The following is a 14,776-nucleotide window of genomic DNA, read 5'->3' as shown; positions in this document are numbered from 1 at the left end:
TTCTAGTTTTGGGCTATGAGCATTCATTTACAAATGCTTGTATGGATATATATTTCCTTTCCACTTGGATAAATACTTCAGAGTGGGATCACTGAATCATATGATGGATATACGTTTAACTTTTTAAGAAACTGCCAAACTGTTTCCAAAGGGGTTGCACTATTTTGCATTCCCATCAGCAGTGTATGAGAGAGCTACAGTTCCTTCACATGCTTGCCAAACTTTGACATAGTCAACTTTTAAAGTTCTAGACATTTTAACAGTTGTGTAAAGATCTTATTATGGTTTAAATTTGTATTTCCTTTATTGACTTATGTCAATATTTCATGTATTTGCCACAATTTCTTTGGGTGAAGTGTCTGTTAAAATCTTTTGCCTATTTAAAAAAATTGCTTTGCTTTGTTTTCTTATTGTTGAGTTTACACTCTGGATACAAGTCCTTTACCAGATACATACTTGGCAAAGATATTTTCCCAATATTTGCTTTTTTAAAAAAAATTCTATTATTGTGTCTTTCGAAGAACAGAAGTTCAAAATTTTGATGAAAACCAATTTATCAATTTTTCTTTTGTAGATTATGCTATTGTTGTTGTATTTAAGAAATTACTGCCCAACCAAAAGTATGGCTTTTCTCTAATGTTTTCTTCTAGAAGTTTTATATAATTTTAGATTTTGCATTTAAGTCTATGATCCATTTTAAGTTTTATATATCATACAGTATATGGATCCAAGTTCATGTTTTTTACATATGGATATCCAATTGTTCCAGTTTCTCCACACATTAACTGTGCACCTCTGTCAGTAATCAGGCGGCCATATATGTGGGTTTATTTTTGGATTTGATTTTGGTTCCACTGATTTATTTTTTTAAAATCTTTATATCAGTACCACAGTTTTGGCTACTACAGCTCTATAGTTCATGAAATCAGGTAGTGTTAAACCTCCAACTTTGTTCTTTTTTGTAGTTATTTTAGCCTTTCTAGGTCCTTTGCATTTCCATATGAATTTTAGAATCAGCTTGTCAATTTCTACAAAAAAAAGCCTGCTGGGATTTTGATTGTACTGAATGACATTCTGTCTTGTTCCTGATTTCAGGAAAGAAGCATCCAGTCTTTCATCATTGTCAGCTGTAGATATTCTTCATCAGATGGAGGAAGTTTCTTTCTATTCCTACTTTGCTGAAATTTTTTTTGCATGTATTTATATGATGACAATTGTTTTTCCTGGTCTGTTAATATGGTGAATTACTTTAATTGATTTTCAAAGGTTAAATTAACCCCGAATCCCTGAGATAATCCCAGGATGTATTAACCTTTCAATAGATTGTTGAATTCAACTTCTTATAATTTTGTTTAGAATTTTTTCATGTATGCATGAAAAATATTGTTCTGAAGTTCTTTGCTTGTAATGTCTCTGGTTATGGTGTCAGAGTAATGCTGGTCTTATAAAATGAGCTGAGAAGTATTGCCTCCCCTTCAGTTTGGTAGAAGACTTTATATAGAATTTGCACTATTTCCTCCTTAAATTCACCAGTAAAACCAATCTTTCCCTCAACTTTTTCCTGAGGAAAGTTTTTAACTACAATTTGTTACCTATATATATAGATACAGGGGCTATTCATTTTATCTCTTTCTTCTTGGGTAAGCTTTGTAATTCTTATCTTTAAAGGAATTTATTTCATGAGATTAATCAAATTTATTGACATATGAAGTTGTTCATAATATTCCATTATCCTTTAATATCTGTAGTATCTACAATGAGGTCACCTTTCTTATCCCTGACAGTGGTAATCTGTATCTCCTCTTTTTCCTGATTAGTCTGCCTACAAGTTTATCAGTTTTATTGATCCTCTCAAATAACTGGCTTTTTGTTTTATTAAATTTTTTCTATTGTCTTTGTTTTCTATTTTATTGATTTCTCTCAAATGTTTATTATTTCCTTTCTTCTATTTACTTTGGGTTTAACTTGTCCTTTTACTAGTTACTTAATATGTAAGCTGAGGTCTTTGATTTGAACCTTCTTTTAATATAGATGGTCAGCAATATAAATTTCCCTCCAAATACTGGTTTAGAATCCGCAAGTTCAATTTTTATTTATTTATTTATTTATTTATTTATTTATTTAGTTAGTTAGTTAGTTAGTTAGTTAGTTTCAATTTAAATTCAAGCTAGTTAACATACAGAGTAGTTCTAGTCAGAAGTAGAACCCAGTGATTCATCTCTTACATATAACACCCAGTGCTCATCCCAAAAAGTGCCCTCCTTAATGCTCATCACCCATTTAACTCATCCCTCCACCCACCTGCCCTCCAGCAGCCCTGTTTGTTCTCTGTATTTAAGAGTCTCTTATGGTTTGCTTCCCTGTTTTTTATCTTATTTTTCCTTCCCTTCTCCTATGATCATCTGTTGAGTTTCTCAAATTCCATGTATAAGTGAAATCATATTATCTCTGTCTTTCTCTGACTTATTTCACATAGCATAATGCCCTCTAGTTTTATCCACATTGTTGCAAATGGCAAGATTTCATTCTTTTTCATCATTGAGTACTATTCCATTGTGTGTATATCTATATCTATATCTATCTATCTATCTATCTATCTATCTATCTATCTATCTATCTAGATATATATACACACACATTTTCCTTATCCATTCATCAGCAAGTTCTGAAATATGCTTCCATTCAGTTTGAAATATTTTTTAATTTCCCTTTTTACTTCTTCTTTGATCCTTTGGTTATTCAGACATGTGTTGTTTAGTTTCCAAATATTTGGGGATGATATATCTAGAGATCTTTCTGTTCTTAAATTTCAAACAATTTCATTGTGGTCAGAGAACATACTTTGTATGACTTCAGTCTTTTTCAATTTACTGATTGTTTTATGCCACTGAACATGGTCTATCTTGGTAAATATTCTGTGTGTACAGGAGAAAAATGTGTATTCTGCTGTCATTCCATGGAGGGTTCTAAAAATGTCAACCAGATCAAGTTGTCTGATAGTGTCATTCAAGTCTACTATATTCTTGCTGCTTTTCTGCCTATTTATCCTGTAAGTTGTTTAGAAATGGGTATTGAAATCTCTACATTGTGACTTTCTCTACTTTTCATCATAGTTCTATCAGTTTTTGATTCATGTATTTTATTGTGGCTAAATATATATATAATTTATCATGTTAACCACTTTTTAAGTGTATAGTTTAGTGACATTAAATACATTCACATTGTTGTACAACCATCACCAGGGTCCATCTCCAGAACTTCTTCATCTTTCCAAACTGAAATTCCGTACCATTTAAACACTACGTCCCCATTCTCCCATCCCCCACTCCTGGACACCACCATTCATTCTATTTCCCATCTCTATTCTAGGTACTTCATTTAAGTAGAATCATACAACATTCGTTCTTTTCTGTTTGGCTTATTTCACTTAGCATAATGCCTCAAAGTTCATCTATGTTGTCTCCATATAGTTTCAAGTTCTGTTATTAGGTGCATAAACATTTAGATTCTTATGTCCTTTTGATTAATTGACCCTTTTATTATTATGAAATTGCCTTCTTTACTTCTGGTAATAATCTAGTAATAGTGCTCTGACATCTACTGTGATATTTATATAGTCATTCTAGATTTCTTTCACTAGTGTTTGCACATTTTGTTCTTTTTATTTTTTCATACTTAAAGTGTGTTTCTTGTAGTTAACATGTAATCAAGTCATACTTGTTCATTTAATCTGACAATCTCTGCTTATTAATTGGGGGTATTCATACCATTTAAATTTATTATAATTATTGATACCGTTATGTTTGAGTCTATCATTTTATTATTTTTCATTTTCCCATTACTTTCTTTTATTTTTCCTCTTTTTCTGCTTTCTTTTTGATTAATCGACTATAATTGTTTCATCTCCTTTATAGGCTTATTAGCTATAACTCTTTTGTTCTTTAACTTTATTGGTAGCTTTAGGATTCAGAGTATACATCTTTAATTATCAATCCACTCACTTCACATATAGTATAAAACCTTTTCAATAGTATACATCTATTTCTCTCCTGGTTTTTATACTATTTTTGCAAAGCATTATATTTTTACATATGTTACAAACACCATTAAACATTGCTATTACTTTTGTTTCAAATAATCAACTGCCTATTTTTGAAAATGAAGTTCAACTGAAACACAAGTATTTGTTTATATATTATCTAAGACTGCTTTAATCTACAGCTGCAGAGATGCATAATGATGATAAAGGCTATATGGTCTACAAAACTGGAAATATTTAATCTGTAGTATGTATTATAGAACATTTGATGACATTTTGGTTTTAAAAAAAATCAATTATGGGGTGCCTGGGTGGCTCAGTCGGTTGAGCATCCCACTTCTCATAGTTTGTGGGTTCGAACCCCGCATCAGGTTCTGTACTGACAGCTCAGAGCCTGCAGCCTGTTTCAGATTCTGTGTCTCCCTCTCTCTCTGCCCCTCCCTCACTCATGCTCTGTCTCTCAAAAATAAATAAACATTAAAAAATTTTTTTAAATCAATTATATTTTATAAAGATTTAAATGATGAGTTAAAAGTCATATATTTACCCATGTAGTTACCATTTTCAGTGCTTCTTAATTTCTTTATGTAGAGTTGGACTTCTTGTGGTACCATTTTTAAGAGAAATCGTAACTTTACAACTCGAAGGCTGTAACATTTCTGGTAGTGTGAGTATGCTGGTGACAAAGTGCTTTATCACTTGTATGTCTGAAAAAGTTATTTTGTCTTTGTTTTTAAAATAATTTTTCATAGTAAAGAATTCTACATTGACAGCTTTTTTTTTCAATTACTTTAAAGTTATCTTCTTACTTGCATTGTTCCTGCTGAGAAATATGTCATCTGTTTTTATATGTTTTTGTTTTCTGTTTTTAAGATTTTTACTTTATTACTGATTCGAGGAATCCCATTATAATATGCCTTGGCATAGGTTTTGTTTTTTTTTTTTCCCCATGTGCCTGTGCCTTCATTGGACTTGGGGGTAAATTTATAATTTGGAAAGTTTTTGGCCATTATGTTTTCTATCTTTCTTTCCTATCTTCTTCAGAAACTCCCAATTATTCATTTAATAGGCCACATGAAGACTCACAGCTCACTAACGTTCTTTTCAATTAAAAATTTTTTTTTCTTTTTTGACTCATTTTGCATAGTATATACTACTATGCCTTCAACTACATTAATCTTATTCATCCATGTCTCATCTGCTATTAATGATCTAGTGCATTTTTCATATCACACATTGAAATTTTTACCTCTAGAAGTTTGATTTGGGTATATTTTATATCTTCCACATTTCCACTTAAAATCTGAACATATGGAATATAGTTAATAATAATAACTCTTAATGTCCTTCTCTGCTAATTCTAACATCTGTGTAATCTCTAGAGTGGTTTAAGTGTCCTCCTCATTATGGGTCATGTTTTCCTGCCTCTATATATGCTTATTAATCTTTGAATGCAAGACATTGTAACTTTTACCTTGTTGAGTGCTAGTTATTTTGGTATTTCTAAAAATCTTGAGGCTTTTTCTGAGATGTGGTTAAATTACATAAAATTTTTTTGGTATTTTTGGCTCTTGCTTTTATGATTTGTTTGGCAGAATGCATCAGTATATACTATTTACTTTCTACTACTAAGACAAGACCTTCCTGAGTATTCTTACCGATGCCCTGTGGATTAAGTTTTTCTAGTCTGTTTGATGGGAACATGCACTATGGACCTGTGTTGAGTACCAGGCACTGTTCTCTTTTATCTTTTAAGATGACTGTTTCCTTGGCCTTGGGTAGTTTCCTTATATACATGTACTAATCAGAATTCTGAAATATACTCAAGGGAACATTCTCCAGATATCTGGGGTTCTCTTTGTATCTCCTTTTACTCCGGTACTCTGTCCTATGAAATCTAGCTACCTTGTTCTCCTCAGACTCTCAGTTTCATCTCCTCAGCATGGGATTCCAAAGAGCTCCTCCTTATGCTGTGACCTAGAAACTCTCTCAGGGTAATAAGCTAGGGTCATCATATGGCTCACTCTGGTCCCTCTCAGGAATTACTAATTTTTATTGTTTGATGTCCATGGTCTTGGAAACTATTGTTTCATGTATTTCATCATGTATTTCATCTCTACCCGCCCCCCCCCCCCCCCCCCCCCCCCGTTGTTTCAGGCAGGAAGTAAATCCAGTCCCTTTTACCCCATCTTCCCTCTCAGGAATTACTAACCTTCACTGTCTGATGCCCACTGACTTGAAAACCATTGTTTCACGTATTTTATCTCCACCCCACCCCCCGCCAGTTGTTTCGGGCAGTAAGTAAATTCTGTCCCTGTTCCTAAATCTTGGATAGAAGCAGAAGTCAGAACTTTTTTCTATTGTCTACCTCTATGTGGTAACCACAGAGGGCCAGAAATACAAGGGCAGGCTTGTCATCTTTTTTTTTCACAGGCCTACATTAGTTTGTGAATTCTTAAATTCAGATTAGTAGGCAGGAAAAGTAGGAGTCCTTACTTATGCCTCCTCAACTGAGCCTTGCTGTCGAATTCTGCTTTTACCAATGTTCTGTTCCAGTGGTAATCTATCAGATACATGCTCAGCTATAACATGTTAGTCCTCTAATTCCTATTTATAATGGTCTTTCTGTTTTTTTAGATTTTGTTTCTTTTTGTTTTCTTTTGCATAAGGCTCTTTAGTTTTGGGAGCTCTGGAAGAATGAAAGGGTGAATGATAGGACTACCTAACATTATTCTTAGCCTCTAACATTAGTCACCCAGAACCTTCAGATTTTAGAAGGAGGAAGAACGTGTGTGTATGTGGGGAGGAGGGGGTAGAGAGGAGGGAGAAACAGAACCCAGAGACAAACGATGGAAGCACAAGAAAACAGATGTGAAAAGTATGTAAGTGGTACCTTCATGAGTGGTTATTAGTTTGAGTGAGGGCAATAAGCATTCTGATTGGCTGAAATGTATAATCTCCCAACTTTCCTCATAAAATTAGTGAAGTGTGGAAGTATGGGAGAAACATCAAGAAAAGAGAAAGTGAGCGTGATTGGCAGAAGTATAGGTCATTAAAATTAATGACAGGGTGGTGAATCACTCTAAAAGCAGAAAGGAAAATGATCTTCAAAAACATATAGGAGTATAAGGTCAAGAACTCAGAAGGGAGAAGCAAATAACACCTGATATGTAGTACTGTGGTTACAGAAAGTAAAAGATATGGACATTTCTATTGGGAGAAAGGTGTTAGCAGTATTACAGTAATAAAATCATAAGAGGCAAACAGCCAACTGTTTTATAATATTGGCTCCTGGAGTTTCATTAATAGCAGATGTCAGTTTCCACATGTATGTATTATGTGTTTGGGTATATATGTTAACAACGAATATTTACTGACTGGAAGCTATATATACTCTTTGTGGAAGCTTCAACATAGTTTTATGCACTATTGCAAAAAAAAAAAAAAAGCAATGACCATGTTTTGCTGATACACTATGCAAGATGACTGAATTGAAGCAGTCTCCTTCGTTATTGACTATACGATGGCACATGTAATTATAAGACTCCTTAACTCTATGGTAAAGCCACTGTATTACCTTTTACCAATAAAAAATGCACAAACACATATAATACACTACTTTGTTGGTGAATATCATGCACTGGCAAAAAGTAACACTGATTATCAATGCACAGAAGCCTGCATACCGGATGTCTTTGGAGATAGTCATCCACTTGTTGCTTCAGTTTAACTCTGCGTGCATCAGTGAGGTCTTGAAGTCCTTGCCAAGGAGCAAACAGTTTCTTTTTCTTATGACACTTTGCTAGGAATTTAAGAGTCTGGGGCAAAAAAAGAGTTGTAATTTTTCATTCCTAACTAATAGAACTATTTTCTTTTACAACATACAGCAGCAAACATATTACAAGTTATTAACTCTGAGTGTGTATGAGGAGAGGGATGGGATTGTGATGGGAGTGAGGGAGGACAATGATTTTTTAATGATATTTTCTTGGAGTGTTTTAATCTTTTACAAGGATATATTCATGTATTATTTGTATACAAAGCAACAAAGAGGAAAAAATAGGAAATGAGTTCTCATCTCAATTCTAGTCCCTTATAAACTGTATGATTTGAGACATAGTATAGTAAGCAATCAGGAGGAAAAAACTGGAAGTAAGCTCTTGTCTCAATACTTGTCCCTTATAAACTGTGTATGATTTTGGGCAAGTCACTTGATCTCTACAGAAAGGGATCTAGGTCTATAGAAAAGACACCCCAATTCTACTTAGACTACAAGAATGTGAGGATCAAAGGGATAGTATGTACGAAAAAGCTTGGTAAATGAGGAAATACTATAAAATTATAAAGTAGGGGGCTACTGACAAAAGTACTTTCTTAATTTTCTTTCTCATGTCCTTCAGAAAGAATTCCTGGTAAAACAAGAAGTCTTAAAACAGGCAAGATTTGGAAACAAATTTGAAATTATTCTGGCCAATTTTTTTCACTCTTCTCCCCTCCTTGTATTATTTATTTCATCAAAGTTACATATTCACATTGCCTTAAGGAAAAGGTTGGCAAATTATGGCCCACAGACCAAAGCCAGCCTGCTGTGTCTTTTTGTATGGCTTAAAAGTTAAAAATGGTTTGTACTTTTATATGTTTAAAAAGAATATACTGACGTGAAAATTATATGAAATTCAAAATTCATGGTCTACAAATAACATATTATTGATGTTTCATGCTTGCTTATGTATTGTTTTCAGCTTCCTCCGTACTATAACTATAGAGCTGAACAGTTGCAAGACTGCATGGCTCACAAAGTATAAAATATTTTAGTATTCAGTGCTTTCCAGAAAAAAAAATCATTGATATAATTCTACTGTTTAATGTGGCAGTTTTATAAGAATTATTATAAAAAAAAAAACAACTACAGCTCTCTGCCCCCGCCCTCAAAGACAACTTTAACTCTTCCACCTTCTTCTTTTGATGTTTATCTTCATCTACTTTTCTGCAATTTTTCAAGTATGGGTATTATCTATCCACCTTCTTCTATAGCAGATAAGGATTTAGCTTAGCTCTCTTTCATTGCTTGCCCTCCCACATATTTTCCACATCCCCAAACATCCAATATTATTGTAATTGATTTAATTAAATCAATGTGCAGTGCTTACATAATTATAACTACAAAAAGGTCATTCAATTTTGAACCATATAGTATATGATTACTTTTCCTTTCTTGCACATTTTTTATTTTCTGTAGAATAAATAAGTGCGTTGTTTTCCAATGACTACTTTTCTATGTACTTACCCCTGATCATGCATCTAAACTCTGTCCTAATGCTTACTTAATACATTAAAACATATCAGGCATTCTATCAAATTTGTTTTCTGGGATATACATTTTCTGGAACTTTCTGACCTGCTCAAAACTGGATTGACTGTTCTCTATGCCTGATGCATGTCATCCTGAGATCTCCATTCACCATCATCTTAGCGACTCCTTTTCATCTTTACTATATTCCACATTGTCTTTTTTCTTGTTTTAGAGACTTTGTGATACGTGAAAATTCTTTAGTTTACCCTTATCTTTAACTGATGGTGCAGATGATATAGAATTCTAGTAGGAAATCCCTTTCCCTCCAAAATGTAACAGCCTTACTCCAATATATTTTAGCTTCCAATGTTGCTACTGAGAAGTATGTGTGTCCCCAGTGTAGTTCACAGTAATGTAAAATAAATGTGGGTGTATTTCTGTCCTTGTTTTAGACATTTAGTTAGCCCTTTTAATCTAAAACTAATGACACTGAGTTCTGGGAAATACTGAATTATTTGATTTCCTCTCCTCAGGTTTTTTTCTGTTCTTTGTTTCAAATGTTTGAATATTTGACTTCCTGGACTGGTTTTCTTTTCTTTTTGCCCTGCTCTCTGGATTTCCTAATTTTTCCCCCTAGTCTTTTTATTATGTCTTTCATTTTTTCTTCTGCCAATTTTTCTTCTATTTGTTCCTCTTTATATAGCACCCTGGTTTTGTTTCATGCATTATCTTCTCTTAGCTCTGAGGAATTACCAGATTTTTAAAAAGTCTTCTTATCCCTGCAATATCTCTATTTCCACCAAGTAGTTTTATTGTTTGTTTTACGGCTTCAGCTTTCCTCAAATATTCAGTGACACTTTGAGCTGATATTTAAGAGTGAAAACTAAGAAGTTGTTAGAAATTCTGGGCTGGTGGGTAGGCCTTATCTACTGTGTATTTTAATATAAAACTACTGAACTGGGCTGTTTCTTTGTGGAGTACCCCATCGTGAGCATACTTGTAACTCTTCTCAGATTTCCCAAAGAAAATATTCTCAATCTACTGTTTGCAAGAGATAAGCCTGGCTGATGGCACACAGGGACCTGAGGGCGTGGTGAACAGAGCTGGAAGTATTCTCACTCACTATATAAAATTTTCCTAATATCCCTGTTTTTAGTATGTTACTGGAGCCTTCAACTGTGCTTGCATCCTCCTGTTAAGAGACCCTCTCCCTTGTATTGTTCCCTTTACTTGATTCTTCTTCCTTGCTTCTCCTTCTCTCTCTCTTCTACCTCCTGCTATTAGCTGGGAACATCAGAGTAAAGGTACCAGAACAGAGGAATTTCTGTCCCTAGATCAAAAAAGCCCACCTTAACCTTTTATTTCTTCATTCTTTGCCACTTGAGGACTCTCTGAAATTGTTATTTATTTTCCAGTTTTTATTTATTTTCTCAACTGCTAAGGGTTTCTCTAAGTGTTTTTGTGGTCAGTCTGTGATGGATTTGTATAATAGTGCAAAGTACTTTCCTGCTATAATTAAGTAGCAAGCACTACTATCATTCTGGCTCTAGAGACCAGACACCATCAACCATCACCTTCCTTCTAACTTTCTTAAGAGATGAGAAAGCAAGAGAAGAAAATCATGGAGCTGTTAAAAGGGAAAATGCAGCTAACTCTTCAAACTTAATTTCAACACTATACCACTACAAAGAACTCCCACTTATTATCTGGGTTAAAAATGTGTAATTTGAAATTAGCAAGTTTACATAGGGTTTTTTCAATTTCTAATTACATGAGAAACAATGCCTCTCCTTTGCAAAAAAATAAGGAAGGGAGAAAGGCAAAACATAGTTCTGGCCTTTTCCTGCCAAAAACACTAAAAAGCAGCTCCTCCCAAAGGACAAGTTCAAGGAAATGATATTCCTACTACTTTCAGTGAAACTAATTAATTATTCCTTTTTTTCTTACTAAGATCAATAGTAGTGCTAATAAAAATATAATGGAAGTCATATATGTAATTTTAAACTTTCTAGTAGCCATATAAAAAAAGTAAAAGGGGGGCGCCTGGGTGGCGCAGGCGGTTAAGCGTCCGACTTCAGCCAGGTCACGATCTCGCGGTCTGTGAGTTCGAGCCCCGCGTCGGGCCCTGGGCTGATGGCTCAGAGCCTGGAGCCTGTTTCCGATTCTGTGTCTCCCTCTCTCTGTCCCTCCCCCGTTCATGCTCTCTCTCTCTCTGTCCCAAAAATGGATAGACGTTGGAAAAAAAAAAAAAAAAAAGTAAAAGGAACAGTCAAAATTAATATTTTGCAAATACTGAGCTATATAAACATACTATATATAACTCAATATATGTAAAAGATATTGGCACTTCAACATATATTCAATATAAAAATTATTTTTTTTTATTTTTTTTTTTTAAATTTTTTTTTTTTTCAACGTTTATTTATTTTTGGGACAGAGAGAGACAGAGCATGAACGGGGGAGGGGCAGAGAGAGAGGGAGACACAGAATTGGAAACAGGCTCCAGGCTCTGAGCCATCAGCCCAGAGCCTGACGCGGGGCTCGAACTCACGGACCGCGAGATCGTGACCTGGCTGAAGCCGGACGCTTAACCGACTGCGCCACCCAGGCGCCCCAATATAAAAATTATTAATGAAGTATTTTACACTCTCATACTAAGTCTTCAAAATGTGGTATTTTACACTTATGGCACATGCAAATTTTGACTAGCTGCATGTCAAGTGCTCAGTACTCACATGTAGTTAGTGGGTACTGTATTGGACATAGTCTATACACAGGTCTTTAGTATGTCTTAAAAAAAGGATGCTTTGAAATGTAGTGAAATGTGTTGTTTACTGACCACTGATTGCCTTATCCTAATTTTCTCTACTACTTTCATTTCCCTCTCTGTACTTCATAATGATTTGTTTCTCTTTTCCCTCTTTGAAAGGAATTCTCTTCCTACCTTTTCTATTTTTGGCTAGCTTTGCTTTGACTTCACCATTATTTCTAGTAGTGAGCTGCAAAGAACAAAACATGACCTTGACCCATCCCTTTTTGTCTTACAATGGAGACCTGTATTCCTTCTTTTGGGTGGGGGAGACATGAGGCAGATATGACTAATCTTTTTCCTTTTATGCCAAAAAAAAAAATTGTGAAAGCCAAAATGACTTTGCCTTCATAGCTGTCAGATATCCTCCTCTATAACGACCTCTGTGCTTCTTTCTTTAAGGAACGGTGGACAAACTGGGGTACCTCATTTTAGAGTACAGGATCCTTTTATAAAATATTGGGCTTATCTAAATTGTCAAAGTAGTAATTCAATTTCATAAGGTCCTAGTTGATTCTCTGACAGAAAAGAATTTAAAAAGGAGGAAGCCATGAGATAAAAAGTACTAGAAAGCACCCAAGTGTTCCTCCCCTAAAAGAAGTATCTCCAACATGGATATCCATAGGTTCTTAGATGGCCTTATGTAGCAGAGGGTAAAAAGCAGGTGTGAGTGTTGTTTGGTGATGGTATAGGATTGTTTGTTGCAGACAGAGCCTGACATCACCCAAAAAGTCTGAGGAAGAAGGGGGCAACAGAAATCTACCTACTTCTCTTTCCTTACTTACTTACTTTTTCCTATTTTTTTTAGTACTTACTCTTTCCTATTTTTTAAAGAGTGGTTTTTAATTATCTTTGTAAGAAGTTAATCATGGAGAATTAACAAAGAGACTATTCAAAATTTATCACTGTAAAAAACTGAAATTAACCTAAAATTCAACAATAAAGTATCATAAAGATAACTGCTATAGACCCGAAATCCTATAGACCTGAAAGTTAACAGGTATAAGCAAATAACAGATGTTAGGAAAACTGGTCACTGAATGAAATAAATAGCCTGTTTGCTATACTTTTCCAAGGCAATAAAATATTACTACGCTCCAGATAAATCTCAGGAAAATTATCAATTAAGAACACCATTCTATAATTCAAGAATTACAGTGATCCAATTATATCTAATATATTATCTGCACATTAAAAAAATAAAATATGATGTGCTGAACTGGTACAGGCTTTGCACTTTATAAAATACTTTCCCAAAAATCAGGTCATCTGACTCACATAACAATTAAGCGAAAAAGGTACGGTAAACATCCATTCATATATACCAAGCACATGCTGAAGGCTGACAACAATAAATAAGAGTTCCTTACCCTTCAGGAAGTCACAGGCCAAGAAAGAAAAAAAAAAAAACAAATAAATAACACTGCAGTATGATAAATGATGTTCAAGGTTCAATGGAAGTACTAAGGACTGGGTGTCTAAATCAGTTTGTCCAGTGGTAAAGAGGTTCTTATTTTATAGAGGAAGAAACTAAGACTCAGAAAAGCTCCGTGACTAGACTTTACAGCAGGTATATCCAAGGTCAGGTTTGAATCCATGTTTTTGCCTCCTAATCCAGTAATCTTTTTACTACATTAGACTCACTGCTCTCTGAAGTGTGACAGCTGCTTTATACTCCGTGAGAGATGGCCTCTGTTGGCGAAAAATTTTCCTTTCCCTGTACCCTCTCCAGTGTTTCTGGATAATCAATGCTGATTTCTCTTCTATTTCCCGATTATGTTTTTCCACCTGACCTAGAAAGATGACACACACTATTACAACATACTCAACTACTATGCTTTCTCAAGTTCTGGAATCAGGACAATGATAATAACAACAATCTTACAGTCTTTTTATTTGTTTCTTTAAATATTGTTCATTAATTTCCCCAATTTTATTATTTTACAGTAGTTCTAACATAGTAGGAAAAAAAAAACCTCCAAAACCTTTCTCAGATTATGTCGCTTCTTTTAGAGAAAAGATTCATATAATTTTTTTGTGGCAAAGTAATGAGAAAAGGGTTAATATTAATAATCCAATAGTAAGAATATTTAGAAAAAAGAATCCCAAGTACATAGTAGGAATTCAATCCATACCACGAGAGGGAAAAGGCAAAATGTGTATATATTAACTACTCTGTGTACTTCTAAATTTCTCTTATCTACAGATGACTTTTTTTTTTCTTTCTCAGACTCGTTGCATGTGAGAAAGAGAAAGAACTCTAGGGCGTCTCACAGATGGGAAATTGAGTGGATTGTTGGTGCCATTATCTGAGAAGGGGAATACAGGGAGAGGAAATTGGTGGGGGAAGTGGGGAGATAATGACTAGTTTTAGGATGCCTGCGGATATCTAAGTAAAGCTATCCAATAGAGAACTGGCTACAGAGCTGTGCAGTCCAATATAGTTGACACTAACCACAAATAGCTACTTTAAATAAAGCGAAATTAAAGATTCATGTGCTTGCATGCACTAACCATATTTCAAGTACTCAATGGTCATGTCTAGCCAGTGGGAACCATATTAAACAGTGCAAATAAAGAACATTTCATTTTGTAAAAAGGTTTATTAGGAAGTGCTGGTTTAGAGCTTGGGAGG

At 34.4% G+C, this 14,776-nt stretch overlaps 1 protein-coding gene across 11 annotated transcripts in view; it reads right to left on the bottom strand.

Annotated features, from left to right (window-relative positions):
* IQCB1 (IQ motif containing B1) overlaps positions 1 to 14,776 on the bottom strand; it is a 69,958-nt gene that overhangs the window by 4,472 nt on the left and 50,710 nt on the right. For all 11 annotated transcript variants that reach the window (XM_025913718.2, XM_086675289.1, XM_086675286.1 and 8 more), the window contains exons 12-13: positions 13,786 to 13,934; positions 7,726 to 7,857 (exon numbers count right to left, since the gene is read on the bottom strand). In XM_025913718.2, coding sequence (XP_025769503.1) covers positions 7,726 to 7,857; positions 13,786 to 13,934 — 281 coding nt within the window. The remainder of the gene's footprint in view (positions 1 to 7,725; positions 7,858 to 13,785; positions 13,935 to 14,776) is intronic.

Source organism: Puma concolor, chromosome C2 (assembly GCF_028749965.1).
Source record: "Puma concolor isolate L17-30 chromosome C2, mPumCon1.1.hap2, whole genome shotgun sequence".
NCBI classification, from domain to species: Eukaryota; Metazoa; Chordata; class Mammalia; order Carnivora; family Felidae; genus Puma; species Puma concolor.
The sequence above is the reverse complement of the archived record's forward strand: the minus strand, read 5'-3'. Positions and strand labels throughout refer to the sequence as shown.